Source organism: Callithrix jacchus, chromosome 2 (genome assembly GCF_049354715.1).
Source record: "Callithrix jacchus isolate 240 chromosome 2, calJac240_pri, whole genome shotgun sequence".
NCBI classification, from domain to species: Eukaryota; Metazoa; Chordata; class Mammalia; order Primates; family Cebidae; genus Callithrix; species Callithrix jacchus.
In genome coordinates this window covers 151002708-151030371 of record NC_133503.1, presented here as the reverse complement: position 1 = coordinate 151030371, position 27664 = coordinate 151002708, and the positions used below count along the sequence as shown (strand labels likewise).

Genomic DNA, 27664 nt, shown 5'->3' with positions numbered 1-27664 from the left:
AGATTATGCTAATGTGTAGACATGATTGAAAACCACTGATTTACAGAAAAAAAACAAGGGGCCAGCAGAAGGAAGCTGTAATTGATTTCACCCTCATGGTGGGGCTCGTGCTGCACACAACAGGGAACTGGCCTTCCTGGATGGATTTGTGCTGAAGCTTTCATGCACCCTAGTCTAGTACCCATGAGGCCAATGGGTGCACATGTTTTACAGAAGGCTATTAGGGATCAGAAGAGGAGTATGAGGTTAGGCAACAGAGCGTAATTATTAGGTCTAACGTGAATTGAGCAAAGTCCACTTGGAATTGCCTAACAACCCACTGAGCTGAAACAAATAAGCCAAATATTCTCTTCTTAAACTGCAGCGGCGTCACACTAGGACTTTATTTATTTTGGTGGGGGCAGGAGATAGACATTTCAAAATAGAATTCACAAATATATTACAGGACTTTATTGATTTACTAATTCATTTATTCAGCATGATTGAGTATCAACTACTGGCCAGGCACTAGGAGTTAGAAAGCAAAAAGACCAAATTCCTGCCCCTGAAAGGAGATTCTAGTCTGAGACACACATAAACAAAGACTTTTAAAAGACAACATATAATTGCTGTAATAGAGGCATGGACTCAGTGCTAAAGGAGCTTCAAAAATTAAGTATCTCCCCCTGTTTGGAGGCTCTGAGAAAGGTCACACTGAGGAGACAATGTCTGAACCAATTCTTGAAGTATGAATAGGATTTTGATAGGTAGACAAACAGGTGATGGTCTCTCTAGGCATAATAAATAGCATTCTGGACAGATGTAAGCCTGGAAAATTGACATCATATATCATGGAGAACCTTGTTTGAAGACTTGAGGAACTCAGGCTTTGTCTTATGCATGCTGAGGATGCTAAGTTTTAAACACTGGAGCGACAAGATCAGATTTCATTTTGGACCAATTACACTGGCAATATTCCAGAAATTAGTATGCTGAAGATCAGCAAGAGTACAAAAAGCAAATATTAATAGTTCTATTTATTTGTATCTCAATTTTTTTCAGTTATTGGGTATGTTTTATAATCTACTACTGGAATAGAACATTATATAATTTATGAAATATTCATGTATTAGAGCAGTACTGAATCTTTTTTTGAAACTAATAATTATAAAACAACATATGTTTGGAGACCGCTGGCTAAAGGATAGACTGGGGGGTAAGGACGGGAAGCAAAGATCCCATTAAGAAGCTGATGCTATTGGGTAAATTATGGCAAGGCCAAAAGCAGGGGTTCCCCACCTTGGCTGTACATTCAAACCACCGAGGTAGCATTTTAAAAACCATGGCACGGACCCCATCACACACAAACCCTAAGTAAATCAGAATATCTGAAGCTGAGATACAAATATGAGTGTTTTTAGCTGCTTAGGTGATTCTAATGGGCAGCCATGGTTGAGAACCCTGAATTTAGGCCCTCACTGTGTCTCACCCAGTTGTGTTAAAGTTGAAGGCCACAGACCTAAATCAAAGAGTGGCACTGGGGATACATACAAGGAAAGAGATTTTTACAAAATTTAGGCTGTAGAACTAATAATACTTGGTAAATGTAAGGATCCTGGAGGCTGAGGGAATAGAGGCATAAAAGATGACATAGGTATCTAGCTCGAGTAACAGATTGAAATCATTGTGGATGGAGAATTTGAGAGTAAAATCAACATACTAACAGGCAGAGGGAAGATATCCAGAAAAGTCAGAGTAGAGAGTAAGGAGAGTGGAGATACTAAGTCGACAGTCATGAAAGCAAATGGGACACGACCTAGAAAATATGTTGAAAGAACTCATCTTTATGCACTGGAATCCATCATTTTAAATATGACACTAAATTATTGTTTAAATTCTTTGATAAATATTGGTCCACAAATGATCCATGAAGTAATACATGTAGGAGGATAATGGGAATTTGGAGGCTCTTTAGGAAGAAAAAGACAATTTGCATATTGCATATAGCAGGTAACCACCCCTTTCTTTTTAATGTAATTGAAATAGGTTTTTAAGAGTTGCCTTCATTCAATGTCTTTTTGATAAAACAAGAAATTAGTACAAAAAAGTAAAGCACATCAGTAAGAACTAGCCATTGTGACTACCTATGTCTGCATTGTTAACCTCTTTAGCCAAAGATCATGGCTGATTTGATGGTTTGGTGGTGCAAATACGTGTATAGCTAATTTCATTTCATAGACTTCAGCCTGTCATTACAGTGTCAGTCCAGCTTGCCAAGGATCATTTAGTAAGCTAGGCAGCAAAGCCAGAGATACGTGGGCAGCCCTCGTTGTGGGCATGCACCCATCTTGGCCATCTTAAAGCTTTTCTCTTGAGCTCAGACCCGCAATGTTGCCTCTAACCACCCTACTTTAATGAAGGATGATGGTTTTTTCCTTCAGTTTTAATCATTTCCCTCTTACCCCTGCAAAAACAATTCTGTAATAAAGCCAGGTTATGCAGCCAGAAACTCTAATGAGGGTAACATTGCCCTAAAGCCTATTTTTAAAACTCAAACCACCTGTTCCAAATATGCATTAGCTCTGTTCTTCAGCAGCTTTTAAAGATTTATTTAAATATTAATTGTAGTATTTTTCAAAGAATGAAAATTACCAACTTCTGGGTCCAGCAGGGAATCCCAGTGATGCTGCTGAAATGTTCTAAATATCTATCTGCACACAGCTCTCTGAGGAGAAGCACTGCCACCCTACTACTGTATCTCTTGGCTCACATTCTTTTTGGCTAAGTATTCCCAGGAGGTATAAAATGAACCAACAGTGTACATTTCAATGTGTTTAGGTTGGTTTAGGTGTGGTTATATCCATGGGGTGGGAAGGGAAGGGACTGTTGGCCCTGGTTCTTGTCTCCTTTGTGCTCCCCAATTTCTGTTAACTTGATCTTTATTTCATAATCTTATGGATCTCCACTTTCCCTTATGGCAGCTGAAATTCACTCCTCAGAAACAATCTGCTCCTTATGAATAAACTGACCTTACATCCTACTTTGCTCAGGACAGTCCTGATTTATGTTCATTTCCCAGTGTAAGTATTAATCGCATCCCCATTCAATCTCAAAAGTAACTCAGTTTGGAGAACAAATGATATGACTATCAAATCCATGAAACCCCACCCATGCGGCATCTTAGAGTGATAAACTCAACTTCCTGTGTTTCTTATGCTGCCCTTCTGGTAAGCCTCTACTTGTGTTCTCACATTCTCCAGTGAATAAACTCCCAAGACTCTGGCAAATCCCTGTTTTCCTAATTGCCTTCCTTAACCAACTCCACTAATCTAGGTGTTCTTTCCTATACTGCTTCTTATTACTACAGATCTTACCAACATTTGATCCCTGAGTTTCCCCATTCTCATGATTCTCACAGCTCCAAGGGTGACCAATATGTAAAGTGCCCTTCTTCATTATAAAGAGTTTCCAAACCCCCACTGTCCATCTACTATTTCTGGATCAAAGCTTATCCTCTAACAAACCTTATGTTTACATGTCTCCTGTCCCATCTCACAAAATTGTCCATTCTTCATTTTTCTTAACTGGATTTGGCTCAAAACCTCATCTTTGCTCCGTCTCTTAGAATGATCTTCCAAGCTGTGCACTTTCCTCATTCACACAAACTTGCAAACACATTTTGTGAAATGTTTAAAACTTAATCCAGGTCCATGTAACTGAAATCTGTGCCAGCCTCGATTTTACTTTAAAAAAAAGCATAAATGACAGTATTACTTACCAAAATTAAAGTCAGATATAAGAAATATAAAATGCAGTATTTGGATTTGGATTTGAGAATCTGCTAAGTGTTAAGAGCTGAAAAAGTGGTTTTCTCACATTAAATTGTGAGATCTGTACTTGGATACAGCTGGCAGAAACCCATCTCTGTTCATCAGCTTTGCACACTGGCCAATGTTATTTCCTTTCTCCCAGGGTAAAATTATTAGAGCTGGGAAAAGTAGGGGAACAAATCACACTAACCAAACTCACAGAGGACTGATTTCTAATTTAAAATGCCTTTTATTATATCCTGAGAAATGTAAATGTCACACAGTTTGTAATATTCCTGTTAATCAGCATATCCTTTTATCAATAGAAAAAATACCCTTAGAAAGGCTATCAATTTAATATGGTTTCTTAGTGGCTCTAGATCAAAGAAAAGGGAATCCAATGATGTTCACTCATGTATTTCTTTGTTTTTAAAATTAAATTTTTTACAAATTATTATGGTCCATATTCATGAAATACACAGCAATTTTTTGATACGCATAATGTATAGTGGTCAGATCAGGGTAATTAGTATACATTTATCATTTCTATATATTGGGGACACTCAGTATTCTCCTTCTGTTGTTAACTACAGTTATCCTACAGTGGTACAGAGCACTAGAAGTTACATCTCTTATCTGGCTGTAATTTTGTATCCTTTAACAAATATCTCTTGTGCCTCCCTTCCCCCACACTCTTCTCAATGTCTAGTATCCTCTGTCCTATTTTTTACTACTGTAAGATCAACTTTTTTTAGCTTCTGCATGTGAGTGAGAATATGCAGTGCTTAACTTTGTTCCTAGCTTTTTCACTTAATATAATGTCCTCCGTTTTTACCCATATTGCCATGAATGACAGGCTTTCACTTTTTATAGTTGGGTATTATTTCATTGTGTATATACACCACATTTTTAAATCTATTCATCTGTTGTTGGACACTTGATTCCATATCTTGGCAATTGTGAATAGTGCTGCAGTAAGCATGGGGGAGCAGAATGTCTCTTTGATATAATGATTTCCTTTTCTTTGAATAAATGCTAAGTAGTGAGTTTGTTAGATCCTATGGTAGTTCTATTTGCAATTTTTGAGACACCTTCATACTTTTCTACACAGTGGTTGTACTAGTTTTCATTCTCACCAACAGTGTATAAGAGTTTTCTTTTCTCTGCATCCTCACCAACATTTGTTATTTTTTGTATTTTGATAATAGCCATCCTAACTAGGGTGAGATGACACCTCACTGTGGATTTGATTCACATTTCTCTGATGATTGGTGATGTTGAACATTTTTGAGACATTCATTGCCCATTTTTATGTATTTTTTGGGGGTGGGGGAGACAGAGTCTCCCAGGCTGGAGTACAGTGGGGATGATAGCTCACTGCAGCCTCTGCCTCCCAGATTCAAGCAATTCTCCTATGTCAGCCTCCCATGTAGCTGGAATTACAGGCATGCACCGCCATACCTGGCTAATTTTTTTATTTTTAGTAGAGATTCTTTATTTTATTCATTGGATTTTTCAGTTTTAAGGTTTCTGTTTTGTTCTTTTTAATGATACCCATCTCTGTTGAATTTCTTTCAAATCATGAATTGTCTTTCTGATTTCATTGAATTGCCTATATTGTCTTGTAGCTCAGTGAGTTTTCTTAAGTTGACTGTTTTAAATTCTTTTTCTGGCATTTCACACATTTTCTTATCATTGAGGTCTGTTACTAGAGAATTACTGTTTCTCACTGACAGTGTCACGTTTCCTCGCTTTCTCATGTTTGATGTGTTCCTACACTGATTTCTATGAATGTGGTGAAGTCACTTCTTCCAATTTTATAAAGTAGGTCTCATATGAATGAGTTTTAGGGTACTGGTTTGATAGAGTACATTGGCTTTGCTTCTAGCTGGATGCAGCAGTGTACTCTCCATGTAGTTTCTTCAACTGTAATCCATACTGGTAGCGCAAGCAAGTTTCTCAGTAATCCAGGATGAAAGAGTTTGTGGCACCAGTGGTGTAGCTTTGTCAGGATTGAGTTGCTGGACTGTTTCTCAGTTTGGAGGCATACACATGCACACAGTGCATTAGCTAACGTGGAGTCTGGCTCACTGGGGTTGGAGCTACGGTACTGTTACTCTTGCTACAAGCACAACCATGCAATTGCTTGTCTGACTTAGTGATGTCCCTGCCAGGGGTGGCCCTTGGAACTGTTTCTCAGGTAGAGACGCAGGTTCAAGGCTGCTCAGTTGGCCTGGGGGCATGCCCACCAGGGGCAACCTGCAAGGCTGTTTCTCAGGCACTGATAGTGAGTGCAGGACCATTGGGTAGGCCACAGCCATGTCACAGGGGGCAGGGCTATTTCTCAGGTCCTGAGTTCAGTCACATAGCTGATTTGTTGGCCAGGAGCAGTCAGCTGCTCAGAGACTCAGGCCCTCTCCCATTTATGGGAGGGCATGTAGCAGTTTGGCTGGCTCAAGAGTAGAGTTGCCCTGGGCAAGATTGCTAGACTATTCCCCCAACTGAAAGTGTAGTGGTAGGAGTTGGTTTCCCTGCTGTGCAGGACCAGACTCATAGCTGATCCTGGGCCCAGGCTCTGCACAGCTGGGGTTTTCGTATTCAGCTGCCTGTATCAGCTTGTTGGAATTAAAATGGAGCCCCAGTGCCAGAGAGGTGCGGTAACTACTGGCCCCCACAGAAGGGTATACTACAGAGGTAGCGCTGGTCTCAAGATGGTGCTATGTGGCAGAAGCTTGGCTCACAGGGATGTGGGATATAGGGAGTGCATGCCTTGTTCTCCTGATACAGGGCAATACAGCTGCATGAATTCCTAGCAGCTCTCCAAAATGGGCTTAGGGTTTGCAAGAGCTTTGGGATTCTCCTCTTGTAAGGACTATAGGTGTTTGTGGTAGTGGGGGCTGATGGGAATCATTTTACCTTTCCTCTTCAGTGGAAAGTCTCTTCTAATTCCAGGCAGATCTGATCCCGGTTGGAGACACAAGTCTGGAGAGTTTAGGTGATTCTACACAGCCCTTCTGGATTTCAAATCACCCTCGGTGTGTCTGTAGTTCCTTGCTGCACTTAGCATTTTCCTTTTGATACTCCAGTCACATTGTAGCCGTCTATTCTTTGCCTTGGTCCTTTTCTACACATGTATTTCTTATCCTATTGAGTTCTCACTATGTGCCAGGCATGTGACATTAAGGGATACCATTGAGTGATACAATGGTATTCACTGGGGATTGAGGATACAATGCTCTTCACTGTAACACAGAGCAAGTAAACCTGTATACTCACTCAGCTCAGTGCAGGCAGCCTCTCATTTCCCCCTTGACCACATTGTCAGCAAATACTCTCAATCCTTGACTCTCTTTTTCCTTGACTTCACATTAACCAACTCTATTTTCTTTTTATTGTCTTACCTTAAAAATTTTATCATTTATTAGACCACTGATAAAAGAGAGGTCTTACCCTCCATCTTAGAAATTTGGGAGACACTCTAGTGCATTGATGGATATAGAGGAGTGTGCTATTATCACCAGAAAAATCATTTGTTCATCCTATCTTGGAGTGAGTTAGTTACTTCTGCAGATGGCTAATCTCATGCATGGACTTTGTGGCATTTACATAATAACTTTATTCTCAATGGATGACTTTTTCTTGTCTCAATCCCAAATTCCAAAGACATACGCTCTTTGATGCCTGTAGGCATCTCACCTCCAGCTGTGTACAGACTAACCTGTGATATTTCACCATGAAAGCAATTAGAATAGTTTTCTCCACCAAGTCTAGGTACTATGCCCTATTCTTTCTGTTTTCCCTTTAACTTTACGTAACTGGCATTTGCATGGCTTGGCTTTATTTGACAAAGAAAGTAGCCATTCTGAGAAAGTTAAACATCAACTTATCCTCTGCCTTGAGAGTTCAGGGAACAAGCCAGCCACTTCTGGAGAGAGTTTCTTTTCCATATTCAAGCTTCATCAAGACAAGGGATGATTTAATTACAACTCTCCAAATTTATCACTGCGTAAAGTAAAATCATTTGTATGAAGTTTCGCATAGTGTTCTGTGTCTAGTCTGTGTTACTATTGAAAGGAGCTAGATTTAGACTTCAAGAAGAATTTCTTCATTTTAAGAATGGGCAGACATTAGTACATATTAGGAAGGATAAGAAATCCCAAGAACTTGTAAATGAAGCCAACAGCTATTACTCTATGATGTTTGAGTAGAACACTGCCAAAGTATAAGAAGATGGACATTAGGGATGTAAAGAGGTTAAGAGTGTGGACTTTAGAGTCAGATTTTAGTTCTTGTCCTGGTTTACCAAGTGTGTGACTCAACCATTTTCTCAACTGTAAAATGAGCATTGTAAAGGCACCTACTTCATGGGGCTGGTTACAGGATTAGAAAATAAATGCAAAAATATCTAGCATAGTATATGCACATAATATGTACTTAATGAATGTTAGCTATATTTAAGATCATATCCTTTGATATTACAATGAAATTTCATTTGTTTGGGCCCTACTAATTAAAAATGTATTACATTATTTGCTCTATTTTATATGCATCCTTCACAGGAAAAAAAATAACTTGCTAATTGATAATGTATACGTTTTTATAACCTGAAAATCCTAAACAGACAGAAGTTATCAATGTTTTTGTTGAAAATTCATAAATAGGCTGAGCTGGAAATTGTCTCCTTTATCCTTGAAAGCCTATTGAAATGTCAAGAAGTTACAAAGGAAATATATTTAACCCATTTCAGAGACACTTAGCACTCTTTGCATATAAGCAGCCACTCTGCTAATCACAAATGATCCTTATCTCTTTATTAAAATCAATATGACAGAACATCGGCTTCTTGGCACTTTTAGTTCAGGTGCTGAATTGTGACGATCTTGCGTTTCTTCAAATTTTTCAGAAATATGCCTTTCCTCTGAATAGAACTGGTTTAATTTGTTTTATATCATAAATTTCCCCCAGGGAAAAACCAAAATGATATTTTGTGAAATTCCATGCTTGGTAAATTCCAAGCATGAATCTAAAAATAGTGTGGCTGACAGAATTGTTCATCGGTTTAGTCACTTCATAACCAAAAACAAAGGAAAAAGTGATTCTCTTTCCCTCTGTTTCCCTATTTGCCCCACTGCTTCTCTCAGCCAATTAACAGATGTCAATCCTTTAATTAACCCCATAAATATAATGCCTACTATATACCAACAAAAATTTCAAAACTTAAAAAAAAAATCCTTTAATTAGTCAACATCAACTGGACACCTGCTCATGCTGGGCACTATTATCTCTACAGATATGGAGACATACTACGGAATGTACATCCTAATTGGGGAGCAAAATGCATAGTATGGAGCTGGTCAAGGAATGAGGAGTGATTGCTTTTAGATGCAGAGTTTCTTTTTAAGGGGTGATGATGATGTTCCAGAATTAGATCATGGTGACTGCACAGCACTGTGGATTTACTAAAAGGTTCTGTGTTAGGCCACTTTTACAAAGAAATACTTGAGGTTGGATAATTTATAAAGAAAAGATGTTTAGTTGACTCACAATTCTGCAGGCTGTAAAGGAAGTGTGGTGTTGGCATCTGTTTCTGGTGAGGGCCTCAGGAGGTTTACAATCACAGCAGAAGGCAAAGAGGAAGCAGATGTGCCACGTAGCCAGAGTGGGAGCAAGGGGAATTGGGGAAGTCTGACTTTTAAACAACCAGATCTCATGAACTGGGAGACAAAGCTCACTTATCACCAAGGGAATGGTGCTAAATCCCTTTTCGCAAGGGGTCTCCCCCATGATCTCATTACTTCCTACCAGGCCCCACCTCCAATATTGGCAATCACATTTCAACATGAGATTTGGAGAGGACAACAAACCATATCAGCCACTGAAGGTGACTGTGCTATCTTCATCACAGTCAATTTTGGAATATTTTCATAACCCAGAAAGAAGTCCCCTGCGCATCAGGATTCACTTTAATTAGACACTTTTAAATAGTTAAAACAGTGAATTGTATGTTATATAAATGTTATACCTGGTACAAAGCAGCAACAAACTTACAAATATATGGTAAGAAAAAAAAGGAATAAGAATTGGTAGGGAGCAGATAATGTCCAGTGTGGGCTAGAGTAATCAAGCAAGACCTTAGAGCTGAGTGGGAACACAGCTTGATCTGGAGATTTTCAAACTGGAATAGCCACAGGGGAAAGGTAGGTGATGCAATAATCAAATAAGCAAAGTGGTTAGGAATAAGATGCAAACACAATTTGTTTGCAGATTAAATACATACAAAAATGTTTTCACAAACACAAATGAATACTTTCTCCTTTCTCTTGAAACAAGAAGCCCTTCTCTATGCAGCTTCCATTTTGCACTGTGAATAAAGATGGGGATGCCAAGAAGCACAAGTCTGTGTGCAAGGAGAACTGACAACTGAAACATGGATTTCATGACAAAGAGGCAAACAGAACTGACAGGGACTGTGGTCAGCTGGAGAGAGGATGTCCCTCTGACATGCACCAGTCATAGACAGCAGGGTATGCCCTCACAGACCCATTGAGCATTCTAATATTTAAAGATAAGTTAGAAATCTGCATTTTCATTTTTAAAGGTTGACTTAAGAATAAATTTCCCACAGATATAACACACAACAAACTCTACCTTAAAGGTTAAATTGGATTGAGAAGATGGAGAGGATTGAGGAGAATGCTTCAAGAGGAGACGTTCATGGGCAAAACTGTAATAAGGCTTGTGCTGCATCCATTTACCAGAGGCCTTAGGGACACGGGTGTACATCTGGGAGCATATGGGGCAGGAAAGTCAATAAAGGTGGGAAGTGAATGATAGGCTGTGGAGCTGCGAGTTCTTCAGCTAACAATGACTCCTAGCATGTGCAGCCTTTATACCAGCAATCTGACTGCTGCTATCCTCTCTAAAGCTGAATTCGAGCTTTTCCAAGATGTGAAGAGGGTTTAGCTCATGTCTGAAAGGGAAAGGCAAAAAGGAAACCTTCTCTACATGGACCAGGATTTGTTAAGGCCATAGACTGACCACTGCATGGTTTCAGAATTCTAACAGAAGGAAAACGCTACCATCTGGTCATGCCTGGCTAAGACATGGACTCAGGGGCTGAAATGCCATGTTTTTTAGTAGCATTAGCCTTTGGCTGAGCTCCTGTTCCTGCTTTTCTCCAGCTTTGGTCTGCAGTTTTGGCCCATCTTCGGGCAAATTGATCAAAAGCCTTACCCCCCACTTCCTTCCTAAAGCCTGTCCTGGGCTGGGGCCCAGTAAAGGACAAGCTAATATGCCAGTTTGTCCTGCTGCTCAGCAATTCCTACTTCTGGCTCAAATGTCAACCACCCAGTAGCAGAATGACCTTTTCTTGCAGCTCTGGCCCATCCAATTCCACAGGAAAGGGGAGACAAGGCATTGGAACTGCAACTAGAATCTGGAAAGAGAAGATTTTCTCATTTAGAAATTTAAGAATAGAAACTTAAGAACAAATCACAGATTTTTAACAATTAAAGATGAAAATGATTTATTGCAGTGTGCTTTTAGTAGCTATTTTCTTTCTTTCTACAAAAAAAAAATAGCAGTTGTGATTTTTCTTTCAAAGTAAGGTTTAAAAAATCAGAGTGGCCCAAGCGGTGTTTAGAAGTTTCCTGTTGTGAAAAAAGAGCAATAGTGCTGCAGAACATCTCATAAAAACAAACATCATTTCACAGTATGGTGTAGCTATTGACGGGTTGAAACGAATCAAGTGTTTCCTTTAAGAGTGTTGTAATGCACCAGAGAAGGGGGCGGAGAGAGGTGGTTAAGTGTGCAAGACTGGAATTGTGATTATTACCATTAACAGGTGCAGTCACAAGTAGAACAGAGTCCCTTGGGGTACTCTGATGTTCCAGTACTCATCAAGCACCAGAGTGACATCCCGGAGCCTGCCACCTCAGTTAGCAGCACACTTATGGCCTAAGGCCCCGCTTGCTGCCCTGTATCAGGGTGAAAAGGCCCCAGCCTTCTCTGATGCTTCCTTTGCTCTAAGGACCTCCTGGGAGCAAAGTGGACAGAAGAGTGTTGGCAAATGAGGCCTGCACCACAGCCAGGAAGTGTGGCTTCATGTTCTTCAGGTGCACTGGAATGTATTAGAATGCCCTTCTTGAGAAGCAGCTGCTCTATCTTCTCTATTGAGACCGGAGCAAAAAGGACTGGATTTAAACACCTGTAACAAGTGTTCTTGTTGGGCCAGAGAGCTATTTTTGTGGTAGAGAATTCTGACAGTCACTGGAATGGTTTCCCCAATTGGCCATGGGGTTTCCCAGAAAAATCTCTAAGAGTAACATACATTCTCATTCATTAAGACAGTGATTCTTCATTGTGTGTGTGTGTGTGTGTGTGTGTGTGTGTACATATATATGGTTTTATTGAGATATAATTCATATAGCATACAATTCACCCATTTAAAGTATACAATTCAGTGGTTTTTAGTATGTTCTCAGGACGGTGCCACCTTCATCACAATTTTGGAATATTATCATAACCCTAGAAACAAGCCCCCTGCCCATCAGCATTCACTCTGCCTTTTCCCTCACTCTCTACCCAGCCTAGGAAGCCACTAATCTACTTCCTGTCTTATAGATTTACCTATTCTAGGCATTTTTTATAAAATTGACTCATGTAAGATATGGTCCTTTATGTCGGTCTTACTCACTTAGCGTACTGTTTTCACAGTTCATCCATGTTGTTGTATGAATCAGTATTTGCCTTTTAGTGACTACCTTATTACACTTAGCATAATGTCCTCAAGGTTCATTCATGTTATAATGTGTGAAAATTCCCTTTCTTTTAAAATTGAATATTCTGTTGTTTGTATATACAATATCTTGTTTACCTATTCATAGGCTGATAGGCACTTGGATTAGCTCTACCTTTTGGCTATTGTGAATAATGCTGCTATGAACATGGGTGAACAGAGGAAGATGAATCTTAACCTTTGATGTGTGTAAGAAACCTCCAAGCAGCCTGTTAAAAATGCATGTTCTGAAGCCCCATACATTCCCATAGTTCAGTATGTATAGAGTGGAGTTCAGAAACTTTTAAGTACTTCGGGTGATTCGCTCTGTCACCAGCCTGGAGTGCAGTGGCATGAGCATGGCTCATTGTAGCCTTGATTTCCCGAGCTCAGCGATCCTCCCACCTCAGCCTCTCGAGTAGCTGGGATTACAGGAACCCAGCACCACACTCAGCTAATCTTTGTACATTTTGGAGAGATGGGGTCTTGCTTTATTGCCCAGGTTGGTCTCAAACTCCTGAGCTCAAGCGATCCTCCCGCCTTGGCCTCCCAAAGTGCTGGGATTACAGGAATGAGCCACAGCACCCAGCCCATACTTCAGGTGGTTCTAGTGAGGGTGAAACCCCAATCCTATGAAGTCAGGGTATAAGATTGTAGCCCTTTGGCACTAAAGTGATGTCTGGCTTACACTCTCTCTGCCTCTCTCTGCTTGCTCTTTCAGTGTCCATCATGAAGAGGACACAGGTTGGCTTTGTGCTTCTTCTCTTCTTTCCTCAGCATAGCTAACATGTTTTATCAAACAAAACCTTTCTGAGCCCTAATGTCAAGTAAACCTGAAGGGATTAGTGTCCCACTGTACCTATAGTAGTTTTTGGAAAGTACAGAATGACCCTTTCAGGATCAGGCATGAGGAAGTCTGCAACAGAGATGTGCTGGATCACAGTGCAAAGCTCATCTATCTCAGGAACAGTGCTGCCTGCCTCTGCCAGAGAGATGAGAAAGGCTCTGTTAAGGGAAGAATGAGACAGAATGATCAGAGTTTCTATAGTTAAGTGAAAGGCTTCACTGATTTGCTGATGAAGAAACCTACATGAGCTGAAAATACTAATGTTGGATGATGTAGTCTGAGAGGCAGGTGTTCAAGGCTGTAAGCTATATCAGTAACCTATTTATCAGGAGGTCTTTGTCAGACTTCACAATCAGCTTGCTGTGTGACCTTGGGCTACTTATTTGATTTTGCTGAACCACACTCTTCTACCCAGTAGATTGGAAGTGATGTTCAAAGTTATAAGTCTCTGTTTCTGAAGTATCATTGACTGAAGTGCCAGCTTCACACTAATGTTGGTGTGTACGAATGGAAGATTAAAGATTTCTGAGAACAAGCTCCAAATACTGAGAAAATATAGAGATACTGGGAGGTAACAGCCATAAAATCTGAGTGAGTGAAAAAACAAAAGCTGTAGGGGTTGAATTAGTGGTTATAAGTTAGGCCATGAGCTATAAGCACCCATGGGCACACACAGTTGTGGGCATGAGCGTCCTCATACACAGGTGATTGAATGAAAAGATTGATTCACTTGGACAGAAAATCATGTTTATATAGAAAACATTCTTTTACTCCAAATCTAAACTACTAAATAAATGCTAAAATATTGATATTGATTTTGATCCTGAACATCTTATTTTATGACAAACTTACGACAAGAAGATCTAGCATATCTGGTCAATTAAAGGCACTTTAATTTCCAGAACCTTTTATTATTATCACTATTATTTTGAGACGGAGTCTCACTCTGTCACCCAGGCTGGAATGCAGTGGTGCGATCTCGGCTCACTGCAACCTCCACCTCCCAGGTTCAAGTGATTCTCCTGCCTCAGCCTCCTAAGTAGCTGGGACTACAGGCATGTGCCACCATGCTGGGCTAATATTTATATTTTTAGTAGAGACAGGGTTTCACCATGTTGGCCACACTGGTCTCAAAATCCTGACCTCAGGTGATCCACCCACGTGGCCTCCCAAAGTGCTGGGATTACAAGTGCAAGACACCGCGCCCGGCCTCCAGAACCTTTTATATCTATAATTCTAGAATTCTGTGTAGAAGTACAGCTGTCATAATGACCATCTTGATTAATCTTAAGCAGTACAAGATATCACAGTACTTTTGGAATTACCAAGAAAGATTGTTTCATTTGGTTTACTGGCAGTGTTAAATCTAGTTAATTATTTTCTGATTATTTAACTTGATGAAAGTTTATGGTATATCGTGATTGTTAATTAACATAGGACTTACAATTTAGCCAGAACAAAATGGCAGCTTACTTTTTCACTGTATCTGGAGAAGCAGGAGAGTGTACAAGTTAGTAGTTCACGTTCCAGCTTTGCCAATTACTAGCTGAGCAAGGAAATATTTGAGCAAGTTATTCAGCCATTTTCTGCCTCTACTTCCTCATCAGTAAATTGGAGAAAATAATGGCACCTACTAATGGATAAAATGAGTTACAATGTTTAAAGTGCTTTGAATAGCACCTATTATATAGTAACCACTCAACAAATGTCAGTTTATTGTTGCTATTGTTATCATAGCATAGTCTAGTTTGCTTGGCACTTGTGTCTATCTCTCCTCATTTTAGTCTGATGATAACCCTATAAGGTAAGGAAGGCAAATGTCATAAATAAGGAAACTAAGGATTTCTAAAAAGTGACTCGCTCATGGTCCCAAAGTTAGAAGTATTGGGGCTAGATCCCACATCTTTTGACTGATAATTTATCTCTCACCATATCGTGATGTCTCCTTCTCAGCATGCTGAATAAATAGGTGCCATTATTTCTGGCACACTGTCTCTTTAATTGCAACATATTTTTAGGGTTCCTGTTAAGGTTGAGAAGCTGAGAGCATGTTGGCTTCTGAGATCAAAGATCATTTTACTGACCTCACATTGTATACCAGTTTGATGATAGGGTGTTGAGATGCCCAGACTAAACATGTCACAGTTGACAAAACCTTGTGTGGATTACCATTTTTTCATAAGGGCTGAATCTTTTATGATACTGTTCAAGCTCAGTGACTTCCCAAATCATACTAGTAAGTAGAAGAAGTGTTAGCAAAGGAGATGAGAAAACTGAACTTGTAAATGAGACCTTTGTACCAAATTCTAGGATGTTCTTCTTCAATGCGTCATTCAGGGATCTGGAATTCTTCAGTGGGTTCTTGGTATCTTATGACATAAAGCAGCCTCCCATTAGCTCTGGGAAAATCACAACAAGGATGCCAATAGGTCTGATATCTTAGCAACAAGGATCTTGCTTAGATCTATACTTACCTTTCCCCAAATATGGATTGAATTACTTGAAGTTGAATGGTCTAGCTCTATAGACTGTATAAACATTAGAAAACAGAGCTCTGGGGCTGGACACGGTGGCTCACACCTGTAATCCCAGCACTTTGGGAGGCTGAGGCAGGTGGATCACGAGGTCAAGAGATCGAGACCATCCTGGTCAACAAGGTGAAACCCGTCACTACTAAAAATACAAAATTAGCTGGGCATGGTGGTGAGTGCCTGTAGTCCCAGCTACTCGGGAGGCTGAGGCAGAATTGCTTGAACCCAGAAGGCAGAGGTTGCGGTGAGCCGAGATCGTGCCATTGCACTCCAGTCTGGGTAACAACAGCGAAACTCCATTTCAAAAACAAAGAAAAAAGAAAAGAAAAGAAAAGAAAAGAGAGCTCTGTTAACACCAGATGGCCTTATCTGTAGATTTTTTAAATCCAGACTATAAGAGAACCATACAAGCATTGTCCAGAGAGACAGAAGGAAAGAAAAATACAAGCCACAATGGTTTGAAATATCCACCTCTATTTTATACAGCCTTGGCTCTACTGATGTTCTTCAGCCCCAGTCCTGCAGTTATTCACATAGATTTTAACAAGAGAGTAGCTTGGGAAGTTCAAGGTCAGATGTAGTCATTCAACCAAATAGTGTAATGACTAAGTTAGAGATTTTAACTTAAGAGAATTGCCTTTTGTTGTCTAGCTTCAATACTATTTAAGAAAATAAGTATTTCCAGGTTATTTAAGGGATTTTTGACATCGATGCAAAATATTAGTCTGTTCTTTTTCTTTTGGACCTGGGAGCTAGGATGAAATCACATGATTTAATCATTTTGAATCCATGTGGCTCCTCTGAGATAGGGCCAGATGTAACCAGAAGGATTTATAGGGTGTAAAAATCAGAATGGATTAGAAAAGCCTTTCTAGGTTCAGCCCAACACATCCTAAATCAACGTCCTCTGAATGGACCAGAGCAATCTCTGGCTAGCCTAGTGAGGAGGTTGTCATGGCAACTGACTGGCAAGCTCAGCCAGTGGAATGTGAATGCAAACAATAGAGTGATAAGACTGCTTACAGAGTAACATACTAAGGCTGCTTCTGCCCAGGCACAGTGGCACGTAGGTGAAAGTGTGAGGCTGTTGCTACATTTTGTACCTTCTTAACAATCTCTGGCAGCTCATCTGAAATTTGCCAAGTGCCCTTTCCCAGATGTTGGTAAAAACATTCCTGCTGATAGATAACAGAAGCTATGGAAAAATCAGCACCCAGCTGATAGGTGCAGAGGTATACAAAGCCCTGGAGAGCTGCTGGAATAACACTACTCAAAAATTTTCTGAAGGTTGAAGCACGTTTAAGGTAAATATTATGACTCTTCAGTGCCATCTTGTGTCCTTTTAGATACTGAAAATTTACTAGAAGCCCACTCTCAGACCCATCATTAGGCAGCAGCAGGGCAGACATGGAAAAGTTAGAGCTGGATTCAACTGGAGCTTGGTATTCCCTTTTATAGCAGAATATGCACATGAAGCCTTCTGAGCTTTAAATTGATTTTAAAAAATTAATATTAAAATTTTTGACAGAATATGGAAATAAAAAGAGAATAAAATGCCAAATAATGCCAGGAAACGATTGCAAGAGTCTATATGGTGGGCTGGGGGTTGAGGGAAGGGATGGAAAAGATGATAGATTTGGTGTTGAGGATTCTAAATGTTGTCATTACTAACTCTTGCAAAATAATATTTTTAATCTATTCAGTCATGCTGGTAATGCAAATGAATCAATAAAGTAAAATGTGAACATCACCAATTCCACCTTTTTTTTTTTTTTTTGAGACGAAGTTTCGCTCTTGTTACCCAGGCTGGAGTGCAATGGCACGATCTCGGCTCACCGCAACCTCCGCCTCCTGGGTTCAGGCAATTCTCCCGCCTCAGCCTCCTGAGTAGCTGGGATTACAGGCACGCGCCACCATGCCCAGCTAATTTTTTGTATTTTTAGTAGAGATGGGGTTTCACCATGTTGACCAGGATGGTCTCGATCTCTTAAACTCATGATCCACCTGCCTTGGCCCCCCAAAGTGCTGGGATTACAGGCATGAGCCACCACACCCAGCCCCAATTCCACTTTTTAACTCTTTTGTTCATGTTTATTGGAGTGAGAGATGGTAGCATTTGCTTCAATGGCACCTCATGCCCACCTCTAATCTCTTATCTACACTGAAGCTACCACCTACTGCTGTCTCACCATTAACTCATCACCATTCAAAGCCATAATCAGTCCCACTTAATTTCAGAAATGTGAAATAACCAAGCTCTGTTTCTTCCAGGGTTTGAGTTTTTTGAAACAAGTGCCAAGGACAACATTAATGTCAAGCAGACCTTTGAGCGCCTTGTGGATATCATCTGCGACAAAATGTCAGAGGGTTTGGAGACTGATCCTGCCATCACTGCGGCAAAGCAGAACACAAGACTCAAGGAAACCCCTCCTCCACCGCAGCCCAACTGTGCCTGCTAGTGTCCCCATGCACACAGGCAGCTCCAGAGGGCTCCAGTTGCCAACAAACAGCATTTGTAAATGGTCTTTAACCTTCATTTATACTGCCTAATAATTATTTGAAGGAATAATTTGATGTCGATGGCTCATACATGCATTCACTTCTTGGGAGATTTCCTGTTTAATATGTGGCAAACACGTGATCTTAAATTTGTAAGGACTATCCACCTATAAACATCTAGTACCTGCATGTGACTTGTTATTTATTTGTCTGCTAGGCTCTTTTTTGTTTCAAATTTGTTCTCAGACTACTTCTGGGATATCAGACTATAATTTCACTGTAACTGGCTTTTGTCCCATTGATTCAAATTATAGTATTCACTTGTAGGAATGATGACCAAGGAATTTCGCGTGTGTGTATGTGTGTGTGCACACACAGAGGAAGATGTCACGAGATTTCAATTGCTTTACTCTTAATGGAAAATCAAATGGAAGTTTTTCTCATGATTAGGGATGCTGTCATGAGTCTGGTCAGTTTACTGTTGGGAACTGGGTCTTTATTTCACTTTATTCATAACTGAGGAGATCACTGGCCTATAAAGAAATTGAAATGTTGTTTTGAAGATCCTTGCAATTTTCCTAAGTCATTAATTTTACCTGACTGGGGCCATTTAACAATAATCTTTGTTTACACATTTAAATAAGCAAACACCTACTCAGTACTGTTTTTTTTTTTTTCACTGATCCTACCCAACTCCCTGAATATTTGAGAGCATCGAACAGACTGAGATGTATCTACTGAATGCCAGTTATGCAACAAGCATTTTAACCAAGAAGGGTGTGAGTAGCTCTAGGATTCCAAGGTCCAAGCTTCCTTATTTTTTAATGACTTGCCTCCTCCAACCCCTATAATGCACAGCATTATCATCACCACCATCACTTTCTGGAACCATCACCCACTCTTGGACTAGAGCTTATGTTGAAGCTTGTTAGGGCTCCTCTTACCATAGGATGTAGACTTGCCTCCCCAAACATGGCCATCTTCTCCAACCTCAGCTAAGCTCTTTTACCTGTTTAAATGCTACTTAAATCAGATTTCAAAGGGTCCCAAGTTGAGGAAAAGAAAAATTTTAGTCTTTAATCATCTTTTAAGTCCAGATGTTTATAAATTCTAACGCATATTCCTACTACATGCATGGTTAAGTTACACAGCAAACATTCTATAACTGTAGTATTTCAATTTCTGAAATATTTAGGGTCCATAGGAATTTAAAAGAGGGAGGAAACCATTGGAACATTCCAATTTTGTATCACAAACTTCCTAAAGAACCTATATGAATAAAGAGCAAACCACAAGTCCTACAGCTGTGCAGAGTGACAGGGAAACCTGGCCTCTGTACCACTGTTGCTAGGATTTAGGGAGGCAACGGGGACTCTTTGGCAGATTTGGAAGGATAGTTCCATTAAGTGAACCTTCTCCTTTTTTAGTGGTTATGCCAAAGAATTTTTTTTTCATATTTTCAAAAATAGAGAAGCTTTCCATAAAAGCATTGGATAGAAGTGAAACAGGCATACATCTGAAGATATCTCTGGAGAATTAAATCCTTACAAGTTACAGAACTAGGTCGCATACATTAGTGAGTTAAAAGTTGGAAATTAGGGGAGAGAGCATTTGGAATGCTTTAAGCATTTCTATGTTATTTCTCACCTTCCTGGTTGAAAAGCCACTAATGCATAGTACGTTTCTACTTTGGCACCCTACAAGGCAAGGCTTAGCATGGTAAAGACAAGAAAACATTAATGCTTTATTAGTTTTTAATAGGGAAACCAACTTTAAATTCACAGGAATTACAGTGGATGGAAAGATAGCGGTGGGCATAAAAACAGGTTTGACTGCAGCAGCAGTCTGTTTGCATGGTGTTATAATATTTCTGTAACTTGGACGAGAATGTGGCCGTGTTAAATGATATAGCATTAAGCTCACTTTTACAATCTAAAAGGAACTAATAAAGCCAGTAAACCCTTCCCATCCTCCTTCACAGCCCTCATACCACATATATAAATAGATGTAAAAAGCATAGAAAGAATACTTCAATGGCTTTTTCAGAAGGACCTTGATATATGTATTATTGTAAAATAAAAATCAAAATGAAACAGTATTTAAAAGTGAAAGAGCAGAGTTTTGCTCTGCTGAAAACCCCTTCCATGAAGAACTGATTGCTGTTAAAATTAATTGGCCCTTAGATGGGAAGCCCTAAGCCAAGTGCCCACTTACGCAGTGTCAAACATCCCAAAGCTGAACCATTTTATACCAATCAGAGGAAAGGCATGCAACATAGCCCAAGTGTCATTGCCAAGAAACATCTGATGCTTTCTAATTTCTAAATCCCAATGGAAACAAATTTCACTGATTCTCAGTCTGACACTCCCACCCTGCTTGGATTTCCATTCCAAATAATTCAATGAGAAGTTTCCAGAGAAATAGTCACAGAGCTCAAGAGAAAGAACACTTTCTTCTAATGTAAAGTATATAAGGAAAGAGAATATTCTGTATTCCTAATTGCATCAAGAAATCCGGGGTTTAACATCAAGTTTGGCAAATGCTGGGAGCAACTCAAGGTTAACTAAGTGAGCTTTCACTGGCAATGAGCTATGTTACTTATAAATTATAGCACTATCGTTCCAAGGTTTTTCAGCCTTTTGGCCAAGACACACACATACACACACACACATACACACACACACACACACCCACACACACCCCTTCATCTTTCAACCACCTAAATACATAAACAAATGCAGGTCATTTTTATTAATGGCCTAACTGAATTTATATTTTAAAAACAAGACATTTTAAAAAGTGCATACTCCTGTTAGTTTGTAAGTCATACACATTTATCTCTTGTCTTCAATGCAAGTAAACTGGTGTTTTAAAAATGAATTTATTTTTCTTTGCCACTCATTACCTGACCACTCTCACTCCTCTAAATTCCTTTAGGAATAAACCTCAACTGTCTCAAATAGATTCTTCCAAGAGCTTTGGTGTTGGTACCTTCCTTTCCTTTCCCAATGCAACTGAAAAATTGGACTGAAAATTTAATCACTTAAATAGCCATCCTCAGAGTGAATCAGTATTTCAGTTTTTGGAGATGGGGACAGAAGTAGAAGGTACAGGAAGCATCCTAAGATGGATGTTTGAATGTTAGCATCACATCTACACGCTCATAAAAGGAACTGCCTCAGGACAATGAATCAGTTCATTGTTCCTGCCCCACTGAACAGCTCCGACTGCGTTGATGAACTTCTAATGACTGTGAAAGCCAGGACGTTCTTCTAGTTCCTCCTTCGGGTCACTTGAAGTTCAGTCTTCTTTTCCTGCCTGTTAACTAAGTGCTGAGATGTTTACTTGGCAAGAAAACTATGCCTTCAGTTGTAGCAGAAAGTTGCGGCATTGAAATAATAAAATCTATAAAGTTACAACCAAAATTATACAAGACATCAATACATTCAGTAAACAAATATATATTTCACTTACTTAAATTTTATTCATATGAATTATAGGCCTTTTGTTTAGTACACCGGTTATTTTTTAAGGAACCAATTTAAACTTTCAATTTTAAATACATGGATGCTGACTATAGACTTTCAGGCATATACAACCTTCTTCTTCTCTTTTAAAAGTTAAATACATTCCACTATTAACTGAACTTCCATGAAGCAATATTAATTTTAGAGCATGGTAGTCCATAATCAGTGGTTCATTGTGATGTGATTTATCCAACATGTGTTTTTAGTGCATGGTTGAGAATGTACTATGTGATCTTTTAGTTAACAGTGTGGCATTTGTGGGACTATATTAAAAGCATATCCAAACTACCAAGCTGTACCAAGCTGAGGTAGCACCTGCATGTGAAAAACTGTGATATGAATCTTATTTATAAAAAGTCTTAACTAAAACCCTTCTAGACCAAAAAGTTTCTGTGTGTGTGTTAATAAAAATCTTCCTAGTACTACTGGAATGCTCAATCATGTACTTTTGGTGTGGCATACTTGGGAGCTGGCCTGTCTGTATGAAGAATCCTTTCTCACAATTACAGTTTGCATGACTAGAACCTGGAACTCCATTCCTTTGCCTGTATAGTCACTTAATGTGCTGTCTGGGGGCCACATGGGCAACTACACCCATGGGGCCTTTCTGTCACTCCCTGGAAAATGCAGCCTCCACAGCTCTGCTCAGCTCTGCCTGTGTGTGTTGACTACTTCCCTTCAGTAGGTTGCCTGTAAAATGGTGAAGTCTTTTTGATATGCTGAACCTTTGAGACAGCCTTTGGGAGTTCTTCATATTTTAGGTGAATTTTTGACCAAAGTCAATTAAAGGCATAACCTGTTTTATATCCTGGAATTTACTGGGACAAATTAGGTAAAAAATAAAGTTTATGACCAGAATAAAAAACTTTTATCCCTGCACTGCACTGTATCTAAAGGGCTCTAGGTTGTAGAAATACAGTACCCCCTAACTGGGAAAAACCAAATTGGGGGATTTGTCTAAAATATATCTACCTAGTTATAATACCTTGTTACTGGTAGTTTACACATATTTTTTCTTGAAAACATTTACAGAAATGCTTGACACTCCAGTAAAAAAAAATTTCCCTTTGATAGATTGAAATATTTGCTCTTAGATTACACACACAGTGCTGCCCTTCTCAACAATCACTCACACGCTCACTCATATGATACAAAGGTATCAGGTAAACACTGATACTTTTTCAAGAAGGGAAAAGTCCTTCTATGGTGCTTTCTCAGTGCTAGGGAAAAGGGAGCTTTTACTATGTTCTAACTATAACTCACATCTTACTTACAAAGTCCATGAAATTGGTTCTTCACACTGATTTGATTTGATTAGTCTGTATACACAATTAATTTTCTCTTAACAGAGAGAGTGGAGGGGAAATACATTTTGCAAACAGTCTAGATAACAGAAATGAGTTATTTTAAAACCTCACTCCGAGCTCGAGTATTAAGATCAGACCATCTAGCCAGTGGACAAACTGAACTTTCTATTTGCAGTTCTCTTTTACTATCTGACTTTCTTGTAAATTATTGCAGTTTTTAAAAACACTACCCTCATGGAATGACAGGACCAAGAATAGAAAATGAAACTCAAGTTTCACCATTTACTTCCCATCAGCAACCATTATTAGTGGAGTTTCAAACAGTCATTACTTGTCGAAATGAGGTTTGAGGTTACCTGTGTATTTCATTCACCTGTGTTCATATTTTGTTCATCGTGGACAAGTGAGAGTTGGCTGTGGCTTTATTTCTTGATGCAAATTATTTTGCATTCATGTTATTTGGGGCTAGGTATTGCTTAGGTTTGTGAATGCTGTTCTTACAGACACAGATGGCACATGAGCCACTCAGACACCTGCCCTTTCAGGGACGTGAGTATGACCTACATCTGTCTAGTGGTTCCATACTTCTTCTTGTAAAAGTAAAGTTTGGGTATTGTTTGCTGTATCAGTATGATGGCTTTCCATGCATTATCTCGTTATCCCTAGAATACATGCTGAAGGAAAACTGTCCTGTAATTCCTGTTAATATATTGTTAATGTCAGACGTGATGTGATACCGTTGGACTGTCCAAATGTACAACTATTTAATGGTGTTTGTAGAACTGAAATGTCTTAAATGTTGCATGAAATATGTTATAAAAATAGATTTGTTTTCTATTTTCAACACCTCAGAATTGAGGGTTCATGGGCCAATAAGTGCAATATTTAATGACTTACTCAGTGTACATAAACTAGTATGAAAGAGTGAATTATAATGAATGTGTGAGATGCTTTGATAGCTGTGTGACTTATTCAAATGATTTTCTTGTAGCTGTATTTGTCTTGTGGTGCAATTTATACAGTAAATATCTTATTGGTGTCATGTAAAACTCCTCTGTGCCTACTTCAAAATACTTTTTTCTTATAAAACCAAACATTTAGTATCTGGAAATATGTCAGTTTTATCTTTTAGAGTTGTGGATTTTATTGTCAAGGCAGAATGGCTGTTCATTTATTTTATAAAAGCATCTCCTTCTATAACTCAAACATTAAGTGTCATATAAAAGTGTACATTTTACTTCTAAGCAACTAATTTAGATACCTAAGAAAAACTATGTGCATTAGGAAAAGTCATGTTTTTCTTCTCACAAAAGTTGATCACATGATATGTCTACTAAGAATTTTCACCTCTGTATTTGTATGTATATTTTATTGCTACTCAAACTTGTATTTTATTTACAAATTCAACAATGTCAATGCTGGGAATTCTAAAATACCAGTGTATTTCCAGGTTGTAGCTAATGTTGTATTCACTTTCACTTCTCAGTTGTCCACACTGGTGATAAAAGAGGAACAAATCAGAATCCTTAAACACTTTAATGCCATCATAAATTCATACATTCATCCTCACACTCCCTTGTTTAATGCCAATTGGTGGCCTGAAACTTCACTGAAATGCAAAATCAAGAACTTAAGCGTAGCTGCTGGATAACTAAAAGCTATAAATGTTTATGTATGTGAAATTTCAAGTAACCATCTTAAACAGGAATTGGCCATTTCTCTTTTTAAGGTAAAGCATTCATTTTAATATTGTACTTCGTCTTTTCATTCAGTTAGTGGAGTAAGTCATGAAACCCTTAGGAAGAAAAAAAAATTATGACTTATTCACTAAAATTGATGCAAGACAGTTAATTCTAGATGACCATGGCCATGTGTTCATCATATTTAAGCCTTCAGTTCTCTCTATGGAGCTTGGTTGAAGATTGCCATGTGAGGATGTGCCAATCATATTAAATGGATTTGGTCTATGTGGGTGATATGTGGCCTGAATGTAACTGTGATAGACTGAAATTTGTTCTTAGCTCTCAAACCCACTGAAGAAGTCAAGTGAAGGTGGGTAAAATAGAGAGATTAGTGACAACTTTGTGCCAAATTTTACAGAATGGAAACAGGTAGCCAACATTAGAATGATAATTTAAGGGTGTGGTTGAATGTTTAGTTAGTTGTCACATAGTTATTGAACCCCATATGCTCAGTGCTGTGGGAATCAAACATGGAAGAGGTATGGCTCCTGCCCCTAATGAGAACAAGGGACAAAAATCCAGATGTATTCTAAATGCTAGGTTATGTCAGGGTTTAGGAGCACAGAGAATGGAGGACCTATAAGAACTGGAAGAGTCAGAGAGGGCTCCATTGAGGAGGTCAAACATAAATCCAGAAATAATTAGGTACTGAGAAGACTGTGCCAGGAAAATGAGTGGGAAAGGCCGCAGTTATGTTTTCTTTGAATGGAAGAGGGACAAAGCTATGAGCTATAGATTCACTCTTTTCTTAAGACAGCCAAACTGGCTTTTTGCAACCACTCAAATTGCCCCAGTTTAGCTCCCTACCTTTTGTTCTCCATGAGGAAGACAAGCTGTTGTATCACCATATTCCTCTGTGCTGAGCCGCTCAAGACTCAGCCACAATATGTAAATTGCTTTAATGCCACATTACAGCAGTTGCTTTAGACATTTGCCAGTGCACCAAACCATGCGAGATTGTCTACCTAATGGCACCCGGCAGGTGTGTACCCAGATATTTTTCTGTAGCTCTGTGTTTCCTGTAAAGGGCATTGGAAATGCACAGATGAAGATCTTTCTTTGGAACCAGGCACTTTTGGCCCCTTCTCAGTGTCTGCACTGTAGAACTCTTCTTAAGAAAATATTGTAAACAGCTTAATGCTTTCGTATAGTGACTGACATTTAGTTGAAAACTACTACTGCATAGCAAATATTGCGACTCTTCATGTGTCCACAGGAGCTCTTGTGTGGGTTTAAAGCTATGAAGTGTATTCACATTGTGAAGTTTTAATTATCTTTATTGAAATTAATTGTGTAAAAATGGTATGTGCTCTATTAGGTATTCAGTTTGTATGTGAATTCTGTATAGAAAGTGGTTTTTGTTCTTTGAGTTTACGTTGTTTAATTTCTTGAAGATTACAATAAATATCTAAGAGACTATATTCCTGAATTTCTCAGCCTTAGTCTGATTAATGTTTTTGTCTTCTTTCAATTCATATTATTATTCATCCTAGAACGCTTATTTCCATTTCTTCTTCCTCTTCAATAATCTTACGTACAACACAGAGTTTGAACTAAAGATGAAGAGTGAACATATTTAGCTCATTGAATATCTCACACATAAATGTGGACTTAGGCACAGGAATGAATTCTAATACTTGTAATCTTTCAAGGTAGATAACCTTTTATCTGACCCAATTGACTGGGTTCCAGAGTTACAAAGACCTTAGCTGTAGTATTAGGAATAGCTGCTAAGGTAGTAAAAAGTCTTCAGGTCTGCAACTTGAAGACCATGTGTCCCTAAATCGGAAGTCTAAGGTTTGATGATCACTGATGCACTACTGGCACAGCCCGAGGCAAGGGTAGTCAACAAGGACAACACATGGATGGGATGTGTGAATGGAATGGGTTTCATTTATGCACAGTGCTTGGTGCAGTGATGATTAGGATGCTGTGCAGGCTCTCCTTGGGCATGGACCTCAAGTCATGGGGAAGCACCCGGCTATGAATCTACTTGTATCACGGCAGACCTACTACTAATTTTGCAATCCTGTATCATTCTACTTGTGCTAACAGCACTGATTCTATAAAATTTCTTCCAAATATTCTTCAGGGCAATTTCCAGGACTCTGCACTGAAAATCGGTCAAGGGGGAAGGTTCCCGGAAGAGCCAGTGAGTCCCATGGGTCAAATTAGCTTCTAAATTGAACTCGGTAACAGAAGGGTAATTTCCCTGAGCAGACAAAGCAGGTAGGGCTTAAGAAACCAAAATTAAGAAAACGATAATAAATTAAGAGGTTTCCAGTTATATTATCAACAAACACTTACAAAATGCCTTCTATATGCGAATTTCTCAGTATCCATGAAAGCACATACAATAGAGTCCTGACCCTCCATGAATTTAAACCATTGTAATGAAGGAAAATGTGTAAGTTAATATCAATTAAAAAAACCATAATTGATAGACTAAATATTCCTTAATTTGTATATCTAATACTTAAAATAAATGCTGAAAATTTGTTTCATTTCAAAAGAGCTTGCAAAATTTCTTCTTTGAAATATTATAAAATGCATTTTTAGACTACAGTCCTTTGTTCCCAGATAAATTTATAACAATCAATAAAACTCAGTTCAAAACTTAAAAAAAATTAAGAGCCCAGAAAGACCT

General features: G+C 39.0%; 1 protein-coding gene across 2 annotated transcripts in view; it reads left to right on the top strand.

The window, feature by feature from the left end:
* Positions 1 to 26446, top strand: part of RAB3C (RAB3C, member RAS oncogene family) — a 286347-nt gene extending 259901 nt beyond the window's left edge. For both annotated transcript variants that reach the window (XM_035291538.3, XM_017969908.4), the window contains exon 5: positions 18214 to 26446. In XM_035291538.3, the coding sequence (XP_035147429.1) occupies positions 18214 to 18401 (188 nt within the window). In that variant the 3' untranslated portion in view covers positions 18402 to 26446. The remainder of the gene's footprint in view (positions 1 to 18213) is intronic.
* Positions 26447 to 27664: the final 1218 nt, after the last annotated feature.